Genomic DNA, 19,541 nt, shown 5'->3' with positions numbered 1-19,541 from the left:
CACTGGCCTGATCCAGCAGGCTCTTCTTATGTTCATATGTTCTTAGATGAGCTTGATCAAACCAAAGGAATATCTAGTCCAGCACATCCACAGGGCCTGAATTGATGTGTATGGGAATTCCAGAATCAGTCCTAATTATACTAATAAAATTTATATCCTGTCCTTCCTTCCAAAGAGAATCCGGGGGGGCAAAAAATGATGAAGCACCGAAATCACCTTTAAAACAAAACATCTTTTTAAAAAAACAAGGACAGAAGGCTACAGCCATCATGACTTGTAGCCCTTGAGAGCCTTCTCTTCCATGCATTTCTCCAGCTCCCTTTTTTAAGCCATCCGGGATGTCCACCACCTGATGGGCGACTCTCCCCTGGATGACATTACTCAGGAATGGAAAAATGCTTCCATTCCCAGACCAAAAGGGGCTCCATAGCACAGCTAAGCACCAACCTGCTGAGGTCTCCTCCTCTTCTTTGACGACCTGGATAAACAGACTTTCTCCTTCTTCCTTACAGGAAGCGAGGTCTCGTTCTTTCAAGGAAACAGACAAGGGAAGTTACTTTTAACCACAACATAAAAAGTCAGGGATTCCATATCAAACAATTTCTACAACCTCAAAGCTAAGAAAGGCAAGAGCTCATCTCCTGCTGCTCTTTCCCCAATTCCGGAGGTGGCCCATAAACATCAGGACTGATGGCTCTTGAGAGCCTTCTCTTCCATGCATTTATTTATTTATTTAGATTTATATCCCACCCTTCCTCCCAGTAGGAGCCCAGGGTGGCAAGCGAAAACACTAAAAACACTCCCACACACACCATTAAAAACAGGGTTTAAAATATATTAAAACCAAAACATATTAAAAAGTAATTCCAACAGACACAGACTGGGCATGAAGCCATTTTTCTTAGCCCCTTTTATAACCATCCGAGATGTCCACCAGGAGAATTCACCGCCTGATGGGTGACTCTCCCCTGGATGATATTACTCAGGAACGGAAAAATGCTTCAATTCCCAGACGAAAAGGGCCCCCACAGCACAGCTAAGCACCAACCTGCTGAGGTCTCCTCCTCTTTGGGAACCTGCATAAGAAGATCCTCTCCATCTTCCCAACAGGAATTGAGGTCTAATTCTTCCAAGGAAACAGACAGGACTATTACTTTTGACCACAAGATATTCAGCCATTCCAAGTCAAGCCATTTGTAGCTAAGAGGAGGGATTGTTTGTTAACTCCTGCACCCCCTGAAGAGGACAGGGCTGTGTGGTCCCAGCAAGGTCAGCCTGGCACTTGGGAACATGCACTCACTGGATATGATGCCCAACCTGAACTGCCTGATGGGGAGGGCACGGTGGAACTCAGCCAACCCATATGTTTTCATTTGGACAACATCATCTCTTCACAAAGAAAGTGAAAACCAGCCCTGAGAGCTCCACCCTCCTCCTCCTCCTCCTCCGAAAGGGAGCCAAGGCTGCACGTCACATTTACACTTCTGGAGGAAACCTTTCTCCATGCAGATTAAGAGTGAAGCCACCACAAGATATTTGTGTAGCCAGAAATGCTCCCATAAGCTTTTCAGTGTCGTAGCTTGAGAATGTATATGCAAATATCAATGCTGGCATCGGGAAGAGACAGAAAAGGGCCAGAGCATATGGTTTGGATCTCTGAAAGGGAAATGATGGTGTGTTGCGTATAAATAAATGCTCCCTTCCTAAATGCATTTCCTCTGAAAAACGTCCTATTGATTTTGATGGAGTCAACTTTGACGCAAGCATGTTTGGGATGGCAGCTTAATTTTAACTTCCAGTTTATGATTCAGTTATAATTTGCATATCGAAAGGGCTCCAGAAATGGGGGTGCATGGGTGGGGGAGTGAGAAATTTGTCAGAGAGAGCGTTTCTCCCCCACCCCCTTCTCCCCATAATCCATCTCTGGTACCAACCACGCAGATGCTGAATTAGACAAAATATGCAAAAGCACATAAAGTGAAGGTCTAAGTCATGGTATGATTCTGAAAAATATATGAAGATATGAATGACGGAAAATATATTCTATGGCTGAATACACAGTAATGTCCAATTTCTAATGCACATGCAATTTACCACACAGATTGTGATGTGAACTGCTAGCTCTGTAGACAGTATGTATATCCTGGCAATAAAATGAAGATATACTAATACAGAAATATAAAATGCAAAGATAAAATGCACAACACATCTCAAATAATTTGTCAAACATGTTTCGACTTGAAGCAAGTCTTCTTCAGTGGCATCTATTTCCAGAGCTTCTCCAGAGAATCTTCCTCAACCGGAAGGCACAACAATATGTGCAATGCAGCAACATTCTTACAGAAACTGCACTAGGGCTGACTTGAGAACTGGAAAGGACTTCAGCTGCAACGTGTGGGGGCAGGATCCAGGCAGACACCATTCCTGCTCACAGACTGGTGCAAGCACAGAGGTGCCCACATTGATTCTGCAAGCTGCCACCTCCGTCTCTTCCTAGGCTCCAAAGGCATAAACTGGGCAGAGGGAGGGAGGGAGGGAGGGAGGGAGAGGGAGAGAGGACTCTCCCAAGCGCCAACAGAGCAGCAATTCCCACTGTGGAGTTTGGACTACAGCTCCCAGAATCCCTGATAGGGAACTGACTTCCCACTCCACACATCATTGGCGCAAATGCCCTTCAACATCTATCAGTCATGAAAATGTGTCTCCTTACTGAAAGAGGCTCCAATCTCATAATTCTCCTCCATGGCTTCCCTGTGCGGAACACTTTGGCCCGGATCCAGCAGACCCACTCCTCCTCCGTGAAATGCACAGCTGCTGCCTCCTCCTCCTCAAAGGTCACTGGACCCTGCAAGAAGAAAATGCCCTCTGCTCAAGAGACGGCCTCTTCTGCACAGACCATTGCATCCAGCTTGAAAGGGGAAGGGGCAACAGGGTGTGCTTGAATCATTCACAGCATTCAAAGAGCTCCTCCCACGTGTCCGAGTTGGATCCTGAGGCGAGGGCCCAGTAAGGATCCGGCCTGCACAGCCAGAAAGGGTTCCCACGGCTGGTTTTGAAACTGGAGGGCTGTGGACGCCGTAAGCAGAAAGGGCATTTACCTTGACCCATTCCCCAAAAGAGCAAAACTTTAGCCTCAAATCCAGAACTTCTCTACACAGCCATTTAGGTGAAGGACATTTGCCTTGCATGCAAAGAGTCCTGGGTTTAATTGCCAGCAGCACCTCCAGGCAGGGCTAGGAAAGGCACGCTGCTTGAAAACCGGGACAGCAGCTGCCAGTCAGTGCAGACAATACTGAGCTAGGTGGACCAAGTCAACATAAGGCACCTTCCTCTGTTTCCACGAAGCTCACAAAAACACAGCCAATTTTCAATAATATCATCCCTGACCACTCTTCCCAGTTCCTGAAGCAAATGACTTTCTGATGATTACTTATAATGAAATAAAACAAGCCTCTTCTCTAAAGTGAGCAGCTGGGGTGCAAAGCGGGAGGCTGACACCCTTCTTGTCTACCTTGCAGGGCTGCAGTTTGGATGACTGAGATGAGCTTATTTGCTGGCCACATATGTTTATTCAGACCTTCCTCCAAGGGCCCCAAAGTGGGAAATGGAGGCTCATTTCACCGTCCCCAATCTTCAGCAGCAGCAACGATGTTGTAAGGTCAGGAAGGCAAAGAGATGATTGTCCTAACGTCTCTCTCTCTCTCTCTCTCTCTCTCTGCGTGTGTGTGTGTGAGTGTGTGTGTGAGAGAGAGAGAGAGAGAGAGAGAGAGAGAGAGAGAGAGAGAGAGAGAGAGAGAGAGAGAGAGAGAGAGAGAGAGAGAGAGAATCTACAATGGGGGGGACGATTGAGGAGATCCCAATAAGAGGCAAAGTGCATTTGGGGGAGAGGGTAAGCACTGAGCTGGGGGTTCGACTGGATGGTCTTACAGGCCCCTTCCAACTCTATGATTCTACAAAAAGCATGTTTCCTCTCAGGAACTACCGCAGGGCAGAAATGGGCTCCCAGGAACACACTGTGGACAGAACGAACAATAAAATAGCCCCGTTTGTACGTAGGGAAAATATTGCTTACTTATTCGCTTGCTTACTCTCTCTTTTTTGGTCTGCTTTCTTGTTCAAGGCGTTTGGGGGGAGGGGGACACCTGCTCCTGCTCCCCTTTTCTCCTCACACACCAGCCCAGTGAGGTAGGCCGGCTTTCCTAGCCCCGACACCCGGGGGTCTTCTCTGCACCAGGACCTCTCTTCCCACCCCCACTCCTGGGGAGAGGGCGCTTCAACGAGGATCGTGCAATGGAAGCGCTGCAGCTGTTCGGCCCCCAATGTTGCAGCTGGGTTGCATGCATGCGACTCCCCCCCATGAATTCCCGGGGGAGATGTAGGGGGAGGATCTCCCCCGTTTTTCACCCCCCAAAGGCAAACTCCTGACCCTTTCGCCCCCCCACCGCTGCACCTTTCTCTTTGTCTTCCGTCCTCGCCACGATCCAGCCTCCTTCCTCCTCCTCCTCCTCCTCCTCCTCGGAAATCAATCAATCCTCTTTGCTTCCTTACTTCACTCTTGTCTCCCTCCCTCCCATTGTCATGACAACATCCTGCCTCTCTAGGAAACAGAGCTCAGTTCCTTCCACCGCTGGAGGACTGAATCCCAGCGGCGCTCTGGGCAAACGTCTTGCCTGCTCTGCCCCTTGTGCAAATCCAGGGCGCAGGCGCGGAGGTTCCTACTGCGCGCTGTCGCCAAAGCGCTTTTTGCAAACAGCGTTTCCATGGTTTCTCCCCTGCATGCATCCTTTGATGCGACCCTAGCAGGGAGAGGCGACTGAAGCTCTTTGCACACTTGGAACAGGATTACTTATATCTGCAAAACACACACACACACAAATAGGGAAGGTGCCCTCCAACTTTTAAAGCACCTGCAGAGGGTAAATGAACATCTTTTAGTAACATACAGTGAAGTGAATGCTGTAAGTCCTTTAAGTCAATTTATATTTATTTTTCTTGGTTTTTATTACGCGCTTTTTTCACTGTCCAACTTTCACATCCACACATAGAGGTCAGGAATACCATGGTCTGAATGATCCTGACTTGGTGTTCAGTGATACATCTTTGCATTTGAGGACATTTTTTCTAGTTCTCTCACAGCTGCCCTCCCCAGTCCTAGTCTTCTTCTGATTTCTTGACTATTGTCTCCATTTTGGTTAATGACTGTGCCAAGGTATTGATCCTTGACAAGTTCAATGTCCTCATTGTCAACTGTAAAGTTACATAAATCTTCTGTTGTCATCATTTTAGTCTTTTTGATGTTCAGCTGTAGTCCTGCTTTTGTGCTTTCCTCTATAACTTCCATCAGCATTCGTTTCAGATCATTACTGGTTTCTGCTAGTAGTATGGTATCGTCTGCATATCTTAAATTATTGATATTTCTCCCTCCAATTTTCACACCTCCTTCATCTTGGTCCAATCCAGCTTTCCGTATGATATGTTCTGCATACAGATTAAATAAATAGGGTGATAAAATACACCCCTGTCTCACACCCTTTCTGATGGGGAACCAATTGGTTTCTCCATATTCTGTCCTTACAGTAGCCTCTTCTGCAGAGTATAGGTTGTACATCAGGAAAATCAGATGCTGTGGCACCCCCATTACTTTTAAAGCATTCCATAGTTTTTCATGATCTACACAGTCAAAGGCTTTGCTGTAATCTATGAAGAACAGGGTGATTTCCTTCTGAAATTCCTTGGTCCGTTCCATTATCCAACATATGTTTGCAATACTATCTGTGGTGTCTCTTCCCTTTCTAAATCCAGCTTGGACATCTGGCATTTCTCCATAACAGGGCCGACTTATCCATTAGGCACAGTAGGCACAGTGCGTAGGGCCCATGATACTTTTAGAGGCCCAGGGAAATGTTTTAATTTCTTTTAAAATAAGAAGAAAAATAAACTTTTAGGCTCGAAGAAAATGTTTTACTTTTTTTCTCACATCAGAAAAAAATGAAACGTTTACGGCCCATGAAAATCTGTTAAATTTTGCCTAAATCAGAAAAAAATAAAATTTTGAAGCATTTAAAGTTATATAAAAATAATTTTTAATATTGATATTATTTATGGTGGGAGGGGCTCACGAAGGCAAAAGTGCTCAAGGCCCATGAAAGTCATAATGTGGCCCTGGCTCTATATATGGTAAGAGCCTTTGTTGTAGAATCTTGAGCATTACTTTACTTGCATGGGATATTATTATTATTATTATTATTATTATTATTATTTATTAAATTTATATACCGCCCGACTAGCGATAGCTCTCTGGGCGGTGAACATAAAATAGTATAAAAATACAATGAATAACAAAATAATATTAAAATACAATCAACAATACAATAAACATTATTAAAATTAGATCAATGTAACTTAAAATGCTTCAGAGAATAGGAAGGTTTTGACCTGGCGCCGGAAGGAAAGCAGAGTCGGCGCCAGGCGTACTTCCTCAGGGAGACTGTTCCATAGTTCGGGGGCCACCACTGAGAAGGCCCTAGATCTTGTCATCACCCTCCGGGCCTCCCTGTGAGTTGGAACCCGGAGGAGGGCCTTCGTAGCAGAACGTAGTGCACGGGCCGGTTCATATCGGAAGAGGCGTTCCGCAAGGTATCGTGGTCCCGCACCGTATAAGGCTTTATAGGTTAATACCAACACTCTGAATCTAGCCCGGAAACATATTGGCAACCAGTGCAAGCTGGCCAGAACAGGTGTTATATGCTCGGACCGCTTGGTCCTTGTCAGCAATCTGGCTGCCGCATTTTGCACTAGTTGTAGCTTCCGAACAGTCTTCAAAGGTAGCCCTACGTAAAGCGCATTACAGTAATCCAAACGTGAGGTTACCAGAGCATGTACCACTGATGTAAGGTCCTCTTTACTCAAATAGGGACGTAGCTGGGCTACCAACCGAAGTTGGTAAAACGCATTCCTAACCACCGAGGCTACTTGAGCCTCAAGTGAGAGGGAAGAGTCTAAAAAGACTCCCAGACTACGAACCCGGTCCTTTAGGGGGAGTGTAACCCCGTCTAGGACAGGGTATATATCCACCATCCGATCAGAGAACCCGTCCACCAACAGCATCTCAGTCTTGTCTGGATTGAGCTTCAGTTTGTTAACTCTCATCCAGTCCATTGTCGAGGCCAGGCAACGGTTCAGCAAATCGACAGCCTCACCTGAAGAAGATGAAAAGGAGAAGTAGAGCTGCGTGTCATCAGCATACTGATGACAACGCACTCCAAAACTCCTGATGACCTCTCCCAACGGCTTCATGTAGATATTAAAAAGCAGGGGGGACAAAACTGACCCCTGTGGGACCCCATATTGGAGAGCCCGCGGTGTCGAGCAATGTTCCCCAAGCACTACCTTCTGGAGACGACCCGCCAAATAGGAGCGGAACCACTGCCAAGCAGTACCTCCAACTCCCAACTCCGCGAGCCTCTCCAGAAGGATACCATGGTCGATGGTATCAAAAGCCGCTGAGAGATCAAGGAGAATCAACAGAGTTACACTCCCTCTGTCTCTTTCCCGACATAGGTCATCGTACAGGGCGACCAAGGCTGTCTCAGTGCCAAAACCGGGCCTAAAACCCGATTGAAATGGATCTAGATAATCAGTTTCATCCAATAGCGCCTGGAGCTGGCCAGCAACCACCCGTTCCAAGACCTTGCCCAGGAATGGAACATTCGCCACTGGCCTGTAGCTGTTAAAATTGTCTGGGTCCAAGGAAGGCTTTTTCAGGAGTGGTCTCACCACTGCCTCTTTCAGACAGCCCGGGACCACTCCCTCTCGTAAAGAGGCATTTATCACTTCCTTGGCCCAGCTACCTGTTCCATTCCTGCTAGTTTTTATCAGCCAGGAGGGGCAAGGATCCAGTACCGAAGTGGTTGCACGTACCTGTCCAAGCACCTTGTCCACGTCCTCGAGTTGAACCAACTGAAGCTCATCCAACAAAACAGGACAAGACTGTGCTCCGGACACCTCACTAGGATCTACTGCTATAACTTGAGAGTCTAGGTCCCGGCGGATACATGAGATCTTATTCTGGAAGTGATCGGCAAACTGATTACAGCGGGCCTCCGATGATTCCACCCTGTCCGGAGGGTTTGATATTAAGGCAATACGCCTTCCCTGGGATCTCCTTTCTTTGGAATTGGGAATATGGCCACTATCCTGGCAATATTTGCACTGTCTTTCTAAATGTGTGCACTTAAAACCAGAGCACACCATTGTCATACATGCTGTCTTAGGGATGCCTGTGATCAGACAGAGGCTCCAGGTGATGTGGAGACAGGATTGGGCACAGGTCCCTGTCTCGAAACTAGTAAAGTGGCCCTCTTTGATACCTGGCTCAGGTGTGACCCAATGGACTGAAAGGTCAGAACTGAGATCTGAGCACCTTCTGGGCAAGATGGCCCCCACCCCACCCCTCCCCTCCCTGGACTGAGCACCTTACTGTGCCCCACAGGTGGCAGAAGCAGAATAAATTATGTAAAAGTGAAAGAGTCCCTATTTAGCATAAATTATCTCCAGATCCTGCTTCTTATGAGCTCAGAATCTGGATTTTTTGATGGCACCGCTGTGCACTTATGCCACATCTTCTCCGTCCTCCCCTCAGGGAGGCCCTGCAATGTTCCTGCTTATATTGTAAATATGGTAAGTGCTGGTTATATAGAAGACATATGGTAAGTGGAGTGAAAAAGGAGGGGGGAGTACATGAGCAGTAGAATGCTGGATGATTGGCTGAGCGTTTGAATGGCTGGGAGTATAAATGGAATGATGACAGTTGAATCTATTTATTTATTATTTATTTATTAAAATATTTATAAGCTGCTCTATTTTCACAGAAACTCAGAGCAACGAACAACATAATAAAACATATAGATAAAAGCACAAATACAACAATAAAATTACAATCTCTGTATTTAGAGGTCACAGTTAGCCCAATCCAATACTTAGAAACTCTAATTATTCATTTAAATTAAATGCAACCCAGAATAAAAACGTTTTAACCAGGCGGCAAAATGACAAAGCGAAGATGCAGGCTTTTTAGTTTAGAGAAAAGGCGGGTCAGAGGAGACATGATAGAAGTGTATAAAATTATGCATGGCATTGAGAAAGTGGATAGAGAAAAGTTCTTCTCCCTCTCTCATAATACTAGAACTCGTGGACATTCAAAGAAGCTGAATGTTGGAAGATTCAGGACAGACAAAAGGAAGTACTTCTTTACTCAGCGCATAGTTCAACTATGGAATTTGCTCCCACAAGATGCAGTAATGGCCACCAGCTTGGATGGCTTTAAAAGAAGATTAGACATATTCATGGAGGACAGGGCTATCAGTGGCTACTAGCCACGATGGCTGTGCTCTGCCACCCTAGTCAGAGGCAGCATGCTTCTGAAAACCAGTTGCCGGAAGCCTCAGGAGGGGAGAGTGTTCTTGCACTCAGGTCCTGCTTGCGGGCTTCCCTGAGGCACCTGGTTGGCCACTGTGAGAACAGGATTCTGGACTAGATGGGCCACTGGCCTGATCCAGCAGGCTCTTCTTATGTTCTTATGTTCTTAACGTATGTCCACAGGTAACGAGTTCCAGAGTCTAGGAGCAACAGCTGAGAATGCTCTATCTCTAGTCCCTGAAAGATGAACTAGTGAAACTGGAGGAATTGTAAGAAGAAAATCATTAGCGGATCTCAAGGGATGGGGGGATTTGTAAACAGACAATCGATCGGACAGATAGACAGGGCCCAAGCCGTGAAGGGCTTTAAAGGACATCACCAGCACCTTGAATTGGGTCCAGAAGCAAATTGGCAACCAATGAAGTTGCTGTAACAGGGGAGTCATGTGAACACGAAAACTAGCCCCGGTCAGCAACCTAGCTGTAGCACATTGAACCAATTTTAGCTTCCGAACAGTCTTCAAGGGCAGCCCAACATAGAGTGCATTGCAGTAGTCCAACCGGGATGTAACCAGGGCGTGTGCCACCTTAGTCAATTCAGGCATCTCCAGAAACGGACGCAGCTGGCGGACCTGTTGACGTGTGTGCGTTGTTGCGTGAAACAGCATACATTACGTTGGAGTTAAGTTGAGCAAGAAACTTCTTCAGAGTATTAGAGCATGTTAAGAGTCTTTATTAAGACATTATGGCCAAAGGCTTAAGAGTAAATACATGTAGAGTTTCTTCAGTCACCCCCCTTCCGGTACATCTCTCTTCAAAGGTAAACACAGAAGAGAACCTCTCAGTTCAGAGGCAATATTCAGAAGAACACAGCTTAACACAGATAGCTGCTAGAACTTTTCCCAGTTTATCGCGATGGTTACCATAGCAACGGCCTTGGCAGTCCGTTCCCAGACTGGGCAAAGATATAACTCCCCCTTAAATTTATAAATTTATTATTATATTTATTATATAAATTAATATAATTTATTGGTCTTTTCTGAAGTCCATGGTATACGCAAAGCTCTCCTCCAACACCACATTTCAAACGAGTTGATTTTTCTCTTATCCACTTTTTTCACTGTACAACTTTCACATCCACACATAGAGATCAGGAATACCATGGTCTGAATGATCCTGACTTTAATGTTTAGTGATATACCTTTAAATTTGATGACATTTTCGAGTTCTCTCACAGTTGCTCTCCCCAGTCCTAGCCTTCTTCTGATTTCTTGACTGTTGTCTCCATTTTGATTAATGACTGTGCCAAGGTACTGATAATCCTTGACAAGTTCAATGTCCTCATTGTCAACTGTAAAGTTACATAAATCTTCTCTTGACATTACTTTAGTCTTCTTGATGTTCAGCTGTAGTCTGCTCTTGTGCTTTCCTCTTTAATTTTTATCAGCATTCGTTTCAAATCATTACTGCTTTCTGCTAGTAGTATGGTATCGTCTGCATATCCTAAATTATTGCTATTTCTTCCTCCAGTTTTAACAGTTTTATTCCTCAAAGTGTGAAGAGAGACTCAAGGGCCACAGTGACTCCAAAATGTATTTATGTACAGTATTTTATTTACAATATTTATATACTGTTTTATTGTAAAAAAATATCAAAGCAGTTTACTGAAAGAATTTAAAAAGTTAAAGACAGGTATTTAAAAACATTCAAAATAATGAAACCAACAATGAGTTAAAAACAGATTTAAAAACACAATAGCTTCTACATGCCTGGATAGGCTTGCCTAAAGAAAAATGATTTTAGCGGCTGCTGAAAAGAGGTAAAAGCTGCCAGTCAAGATGGCTGATTGTATTTCCTCCATGATCAGAGGCATCTCTGAATCCCACTCGCTGGGAAACCTGAGCAGGAGATGAGGCTTTTGCACTCCTGTCCTACTTCCAGTTGGGGCATCTAGTTGGTCTCTACAGTGGGAAGAAGATGCTGGACCAGTTTTTGTTTATTTAATGTTATGAAAATGTATGTGCCATATTTCGGCCCAATAAATTGGTCCTCAAAGTGCTTTTCATTTACATATGTATATGCATCACAATGGATCTTTGGCCTGATCTAGCAAGGTTCTTTTTTATACAGCCATGAGAGTGGCTGTATACTTTAGCCAGCGTGGATTTTTTGCATTCCGCAATGTTAAATGGAAAATACCCCCCATGCCATTCTGATGCTTCCCATAAGCTCATTTCAAAACAAAACCTTACAAAACTTATAGTCCTGAACTCAGAAACACTTGCTTGACAACCCTCTAAATTTTCATGGCAATACACGAAACAGTCAGAGAGAATCAAGAGTTCAAAGTGTAAAAAGAGAGAGGGAAAACCAGACCCCTTTTAGACTTTTTTCTGTCAGGGTTCTCATAATCTGTTGAAATTAATTAAAAATCAGCCATGTTCACAGAGTACCTGTAATGCTCTTACTGACCTTGCCCCATACTCTGACCTTCATCTTCTGCAGTTTTAAAGGTAAAAAAAAATGCCTAGCTGATCTTTAATTAATTTAAGAAATGTTACATTGAACTCAATGATAATGTCGGGCATGCTCAGTAAGAACCAACTCTCAGTGTCCTAAAAGCCAAACTCACAGCTGCTGGGCTTGGCTAATCAGGGGGCCACATCCACACCAGACGTTTATTTCACTTCAGACAGTCATGGCTTCCCCCAAGGAATCCTGGGAAGTGTATTTTGTGAAGGGTGCTGAGAGGAGACTCCTATGCCCCTGACAGAGGTTCAGTAGCCAGAGTGGTTTAACACTCAGCTGCTTTGATTGAAGCTCTGTGAGGGGAACAGAGCCTCTCCTAGCAACTCTTAGCATTAACTACACCTCACAGGGTTCTTTGGGAGATGCCATGAGTCAGTATATATCATATTTATTTTTATTTATTTATTTATTTAATTAAGCTTATATACCGCCCGACTAGCAACAGCTCTCTGGGCGGTGAACATTAAAAATACAATAAAAATAACACAAAACTGTACACAAAACTGTACAGTCTAAAATCAAAATATAATAATTTAGAATTAACAGGAATTAAAATGCCTCAGAGAAGAGAAAGGTTTTAACCTGGCACCGAAAAGATGATAGTGTCGGCGCCAGGCGCACCTCCTCGGGGAGACCATTCCATAGTTCGGGGGCCACCACTGAGAAGGCCCTAGATCTTGTCACCACTCTCCGGGCTTCCCTATGAGTCGGAACCCGGAGAAGGGCCTTCGTAGTAGACCGTAGTGTACGGGCCGGTTCATATCGGGAGAGGCGTTCTGACAGATATCGTGGTCCCGCGCCGTATAAGGCTTTATAGGTAAGTACCAACACTTTGAATCTGGCCCGGAAGCATATTGGAAGCCAGTGCAAACGGGCTAGCACAGGTGTTATATGCTCAGACCGCTTAGTTCTTGTTAGCAGTCTGGCCGCCGCATTTTGCACTAGCTGTAGCTTCCAAATCGTCTTCAAAGGTAGCCCTACGTAAAGCGCATTGCAGTAGTCCAGACGCGAGGTTACCATAGCATGTACCACTGATGAGAGGTCCTCCTTACTCAGATAGGGACGTAGCTGGGCTACCAACCGAAGTTGGTAGAATGCATTCCGGGCCACCGAGGCTACATGAGCCTCAAGTGTGAGGGAAGAGTCTAAGATGACTCCCAGACTACGCACCTGTTCCTTTAGGGGGAGTGTAACCCCATCCAGGACAGGGTATATATCCACCATCTGATCAGAGAAACCATCCACCAACAGCATCTCAGTGTTGTCAGGATTGAGTCTCAGTTTGTAAGTTCTCATCCAGTCCATTGTCGCAGCCAGGCAACGGTTCAGCACGTCGACTGCCTCACCTGAAGAAGATGTAAAGGAGAAGTAGAGCTGCGTGTCATCAGCATACTGATGACAACACACTCCAAAACTCCTGATGACCGCCCCCAGCGGCTTTATATAAATGTTAAAAAGCATGGGAGACAGAACCGAACCCTGCGGGACCCCACATTGGAGAACCCACGGTGTCAAGCAATGTTCCCCAAGCACTATCTTCTGGAGATGACCCGCTAAGTAGGAGCGGAACCACTGCCAAGCAGTGCCTCCAACTCCCAATTCCGCAAGCCTCTCCAGAAGGATACCATGGTCGATGGTATCAAAAGCCGCTGAGAGGTCAAGGAGAATCAACAGAGTTACACTCCCTCTGTCTCTCTCCCGACATAGGTCATCAAACAGGGCGACCAAGGCAGTCTCAGTGCCAAAACCAGGCCTGAACCCCGATTGAAATGGATCTAGATAATCGGTTTCATCTAATAGCGCCTGGAGCTGGTCAGCAACCACACGTTCCAGGATCTTGCCCAGGAACGGAACGTTGGCTACTGGTCTGTAGCTGCTGACATCCTCTGGGTCCAAGGAAGGTTTTTTCAAGATTGGTCTCACTGCCACCTCTTTCAGACAGCCAGGGACCACTCCCTCTCGTAAAGAGGCATTAATCACTTCCTTGGCCCAGCCAACTGTTCCTTCGTTGCTAGTTTTAATTAGCCAAGAGGGGCAAGGATCCAGTACCGAAGTGGTCGCACGAACCTGTCCAAGCACCTTGTCCACGTCCTCGAACTGAACCAACTGAAACTCATCCAACAAAACATGACAAGACTGTGCTCCGGACACCTCAGTAGGATTAACTGCTATTAAATAGGAGTCTAAGTCCCGGCGAATGCGTGAGATCTTATGCTGGAAGTGTTCAGCAAATTTATTACATCGAGCTACCGATGTATCTGCCGTATCTTGTAGGCCTGGATTAAGTAGGCCACGAACCACTTTAAAAAGCTCCCGTGGGTGTGAGAGAGATGACTGAATAGTGGCGGCGAAATGTTGTTTTTTTGCCGCCCTCACCGCTCCTACATATGTCCTTCCTGATCTAAAATGCAGTCTAGGGTTTATTCACCTAGACAAAACTTGGGCTCTCCCCCCCCCAATTTCTTGGCTTGCATTTCACTTTCTAGGCAATCTGCCAAGCGTAAAAAAAAAAGAGATATAAGGGAAGCTGGGAATAAAGCCAGACGCAGCTGGGTGAAGCTCCTGAGGGTGTGTTCAGCTGACTTTTAGAAAAGACTGTTGGGAAGGTGTTTCCTCTAGATGGCGGCCGAGTGATCGCCTCTAGCAGGAGGAATCTAAGCATGCAGCCAGCACAACCAATTTCCTCTTGCTACCCCACCAGTGGGACAAGATTCAACTAACACTTCTCTGAGGCTTGCCTGGAGTAGCCCACGTAGCAAGCAAAGATGATACTTCCAGATCCCGTGGAGGGCTATAAAAAGGCAAGAAATCCAAGGCATTTCACCAGGGCTTTTTAGCCTGGTCGAAGATACTGGTTGCAGGTTTGAGGTTCATCTCACATATTGGGTGAGCCATATTGGGTGAGCCGATTCTGACTCCTTTCAATGTAACTTCACAAATATCGCAATATAACTTGTATGATTCTGACTTACGTGGTAAGGCCAACTATATACATTTAGCTAAAAGTGTTTAAGAAATAAATGTTTAAACTACTCCACTGTTTATGCCCCAATATTTTTCCTGGTATCTCCCAAATCCCAAGGATCCTTGCGAGGGATCTCCAACCAGTAGCCTGCCTATTCATATGACTGCTGTCCCTAAACATCCAAGCTTAGATGAGCATGTCGGATGTATAAGGAATCTGAACAGCCTCCAGACAAAAGGGAAAACATGAGGACCCTCGATCCTGTGCATTTATAGAGGCTGTCCAGGCAGATTCCCCACCCCCAGTTCTCCCATGGTAGTCCCCCAGATCGTCACCCCACGCAACTACTAAGTCCCCTTTTCAACTTCCCAACCCCATTTCTGAAGTTGCTCCTCTCTTCTGTTAAAAAAAGGCCTCCCCCAATTCCATCCTCAATCACAGCAGCCTCTTTCCTTGCCCTTCCCTGCCACCTACCAACAGAACAGACTGCTCAATGGGTGCAGGGGGAAGAGGAGGGGAAGTGAGAGCACCCCCTAGAGGCTGAATTATCACTACAGCGTGACAACAGTTTAATATGTCTATTATAGAGAGGGAAAAATATTTCAAGACAACACTTTGGCATTGGCTCTCACAGCAGTGTACAAGTAAACAACAGACAATACAATACAGTAATCATACAAGTGGCCACAGGAGACAGTTAAAAACAACAGCAAACAGAAAGACTTAAGCCCCTCCCTCAGCAGTCTTCTGCTTGAAACTGAAGCCTCCTCCACATGGCTGAATTGTGTGTGTGTGTGTGTGTGTTTGTGGGTAGATATTTTACAAATTCCAGAAAAGCTATAGACAACTGAGCATCACGTATTATTTGACTCTTAGTCTGGCCACCAAGGGAAGCTGGAGCATGATGATTCCTCCCCCCCCTAAAAAAAAAATCTTACAGAGAACAAACAGGTTGGTTATGGTGTTAGGAGGGAAGGATTCACTGAGTGTCTACTGGGGATGATGGATGGAAGGGGCTCTTACCCTCCCTCCCTTGAAGTCTGGTCCACCCCTCCCTCAGTCTCTGAACCCCCCCAAAATCTTCTCTCTCTCCCCTTCCACCAGTCCAGCCCAAGGTGAAGATCACCCCCACAGAGGATGACTCCTTATCGCACAACACTTTGCTGATTTGCACCGTGCCCGGCTTTTTCCCACCAAAGATCGAGATCAAGTGGTTCAGGAACAGGAAGGAGGAGACCAGAGTGTGGACCACAGACATCACCTGGAATGGGGAGTGGACCTTCCAGATCCAGGTGATGCTGGAGGTGCAGCCGGAACATGGAGACGTCTATGCCTGTCAGGTGGACCACACCAGCTTCGAGGGCCCCGTCACCGTGCAGTGGGGTATGATAGCTCTTCTCCATCTTCTCAATCCTCTGGAGTGGAGGCAGACTCTTTTGGAAGGGGGCATTCCTGGGCCAAGGCCTCCATGGGGGTTAAGGATACTCCCCTTGTGGTCTGATCCCAGGCCTGCCTTTCCTCACTCAAGGCTTTCTTTCCTTTGTGTCTCCAGAGCCACAGTCGGACTCCGCCAAGAGCAAGATGTGGACGGGGATTGTGGTGCTGGTGCTGGGGCTGGTCTTTGTGGCAACCGGACTCACCCTCTACCTGAAGAACAAGAAAGGTGATGAGGGAGGTGGGGGGCTGATGGGGGGTCCTGAGTCTGGGGGTAACTGGGCTTGGCTCTAGACTCCCCTCCTGTCCTTGCTCCTTCTCCACTCCTAGGAGGTCCCTCTTGGTGTCTAAGACGTGGGCAGAGTTTAGCCTAAACAGAGTCAGAATCACATGCTGCATCTCTTGACACTCGTTCAGTCCTTTTATATTTGGGAATAACAGAACGCTCCTTCCGGTTCTGGATGCCTTTCTCTCTCAGGGTCCTTGTGATGAACTCTTCAGGTCCATTTTACTGCCCATTTGAGCAAAAATCTCACTGCAGCAGCTAACCAATGCTCCCTCCGTGCAGAGCGAAGGGCCGTTGTGTTACCCACAGCTGGTCCAAAGGGTGCAGGTGAAGGGAAATGGGAGGGATTCGTGTGATTGTGGGCATTGGGTGGGGGTGGGGAGGTGAGAGGGCAAGATGTCTCCCGCTCTAGTTTTTGTCATTTGGGGAGACATGGTTCTATCCTGCACACCCTCCACATCACGGATGTTCTCCATTTCTTCCTCTTTCACACTCTGTAACAGGACGGAAGTGGGAGAGCTTTATTTTGTACAAAACAGTTGTCCCTTGAGGGTGTTGTTTTGATCTGGGGTGGGGAGGGTGCTCTCGGGGGCGAGGGCTATTCCATCCTGACTGAGCCTTTCTCTCCTCCCCCCCCAGGGCGATCCATCCCTCAGCCTGCAGGTAACTTTTCTCTCGGCTCTTCCCCCCTCACCCTCCCTCCCTTTCCCCAGCTCCTGGGGGGCTTTGCTTTTTCACCCACAGACTCTAGATGGGGCAGGAGGGGGCTTCAATTGAAAAACCAATCCCCCACACACATACTCCAGTTTTGCCTCCTGGAAGTGGGTCTGCAGGAGAGTTTCCCACCCCGGAGGGTGTCGGGCAGAGCTCCTTCGCAGGGGCAAGTGCAGAGTCCAGGGCGGGTATTCGGCCCTCAGGGGAAGGCGGGTTTCCTGCCCCCTTTGCGGTCCATCTGGAGAAGGACCTTCTTCTGCCCCCTCTCACTCCTCTTCTCTGCTGGGGAGCCAGTCAAGCCCCCCATTCCACCTCCCTTGCCACCTCAGTGCCTCACCCGACACTCCCCACATCTTGCCTCAGGTGGATTAGGGACCCCACACACACACATACACATGGCCAGTGGGGAGGGATGATGGGAGTTGTAGTCCAGGAACAGGCGGAGGGCACCAGGTTGGCTATCCCTGAATTAAGCTGTTTTTGTTTTTTGTCTTGTACAGTACTGATTTTTTTTTATACTCCTTTTATTGATTTGGACAGACTTTTCGTGGGAAAGGGGCATAACCATATTTTACAATAAATAAGTAAAACTAATTTTTTGTTGCTCTGGGAAGAGTTTTGGGGAAGGAGGGAGAATCACGGTGGGGAATTTTAGTGGCTAGTGGGAAATCTAGTGGATGTCAGATGTTTTATGTTCAGAATATGGTGGTTTTTACAAATACTTCAGTTTCATTCCCCCCCCCCCTGCTATTATGTATTTCATGAAACTGTCTTGCCAAAATTCTACTTTTGGATATTGTATTTTTCATTGTTTGCATTTCTTTTTCTATGCATAGTTTCTAAAGTGCTACTTGACTATTATTTCCTTTCCGCTGTAAGCCACGGCTAGCTGTCTGCCTCTTTGACTGAAAGGAGACCAGAGTAAATTACCCAATTTACTTACCTAAGTCAAGTCTCCTGATCCTCTGGTGTGCTTGTTTTTTAAAGGTATAGAGAACAAGGAGGTTCTTGCCAGTTGACTGACTGAGAAGGAAAATGTGCAGCCCCTATTCTACCCAATCAAAGTGTGAGGCAGGCTAAGCACCACCAAAGGAGACATGATTAGGAACTATAAGCCTCAGAAATAAATGGCCTGAGCATGCACAGAGTGCACCTGCCTCACCAATGAGGGACTTTTGTATAAACAGTACATCTTATCATCATCACAGGAAGGGCCTGCTGGATCAGGCAAAGGCCCACCTAGTCCAGCATCCTGTTCTCAGAGTAGCCCCCCCCACACACACACACCACCTAGGAATGCAAAATCTCCGTACTTCTCTCAGATCTAAAAGCCACACACACACATTTTTACCTGCAGTTCCAAACTTAAATACAACACACCAATGACTGCTAGGACTTTAAACTTCTGTCATCCACCTTGTTAAGCAATTCCTCACAAGGGTGTCAAATGTGTTATCAAACATGGTGTCCAGTGGGTCAAGGTCAGATTCTGGTGGATTTGGGGCATGGGTCTGGTGGGAAAAACAGTTCTCGTTGCCAACACTGATATCCGCCTCCCCTATAAAGCTCAAGCAGCCCCTGTAGGTGTTGGGTGCTATTAATGCATCTGGTGGGTGTCCCTGGGCCTTTGGGCCTCAGCTGTGCAGCAGCCCAACCTGGTCCAGGGCAGCAGCCGGGAAGAAGCCGAGAGGGGAGTGAGCTGGCTCCCCAAGGCCCAGGAAGCCAAATGAGACCCCTTACTAACTCAGTCCAGGCAACGGGGACCAGGAAAATTGTGTGTGCGTGTGTGCCTGGGGGGCATTTCTTCCCAAGATGGTTAAAAAGTTGACAAAAATATCCTTTCAGTCTGGTTCCATTTCAAAATGGTTTTGAAAAGTATAACGTGGCTGGAGCCTTAGTTGCAACAGTTTTAGACCTCCACCCAACGGTGCAAATAATTTTTTTTTAATAATAGGGTTTTTATTAAAGAACACCTCTTGACACTTTACATATACCAACCTTTCCATTTAAAACATTACAACATAATTCACCTTAAGTTGTAGTAACCCTATACATTATATATTTTATGTTTTAAAAAAAACCCTCCAAAATATAAACTAACCCCTCTCTCCCTCCCACCCTCAATCCCCCTGAGAAGAGCAGAACTAATTACATGATTCACCATTCCATTAAAAGGAAGTTTTTAGCTTAACCATAT

The 19,541-nt window shown here is 46.3% G+C and overlaps 1 protein-coding gene across 1 annotated transcript; it reads left to right on the top strand.

Moving 5' to 3' along the window:
• Window positions 1-926: 926 nt before the first annotated feature.
• LOC133379096 (DLA class II histocompatibility antigen, DR-1 beta chain-like) lies at window positions 927-19,074 on the top strand. Its single transcript, XM_061613707.1, has 5 exons — window positions 927-957; window positions 16,015-16,293; window positions 16,463-16,573; window positions 17,270-17,293; window positions 18,983-19,074. The coding sequence occupies exons 1-5, from the start codon at window positions 927-929 to the stop codon at window positions 19,072-19,074; spliced, it is 537 nt and encodes a 178-aa protein (XP_061469691.1).
• The last annotated feature ends 467 nt before the right edge of the window (window positions 19,075-19,541 follow it).

This window comes from Rhineura floridana, chromosome 3 (assembly GCF_030035675.1).
Source record: "Rhineura floridana isolate rRhiFlo1 chromosome 3, rRhiFlo1.hap2, whole genome shotgun sequence".
Classification (NCBI taxonomy): Eukaryota; Metazoa; Chordata; class Lepidosauria; order Squamata; family Rhineuridae; genus Rhineura; species Rhineura floridana.
The sequence above is the reverse complement of the archived record's forward strand: the minus strand, read 5'-3'. Positions and strand labels throughout refer to the sequence as shown.

Bases quoted from the DNA above. Each gene is read 5' to 3' on its own strand.
- LOC133379096 (XM_061613707.1), top strand. From the start codon at position 927: ATGTCCACCAGGAGAATTCACCGCCTGATGG. The intron at 958-16,014 runs GTGACTCTCCCC...CCCTTCCACCAG, and splicing joins GAGAATTCACCGCCTGATGG to TCCAGCCCAAGGTGAAGATC. The intron at 16,294-16,462 runs GTATGATAGCTC...TTGTGTCTCCAG, and splicing joins CCCCGTCACCGTGCAGTGGG to AGCCACAGTCGGACTCCGCC.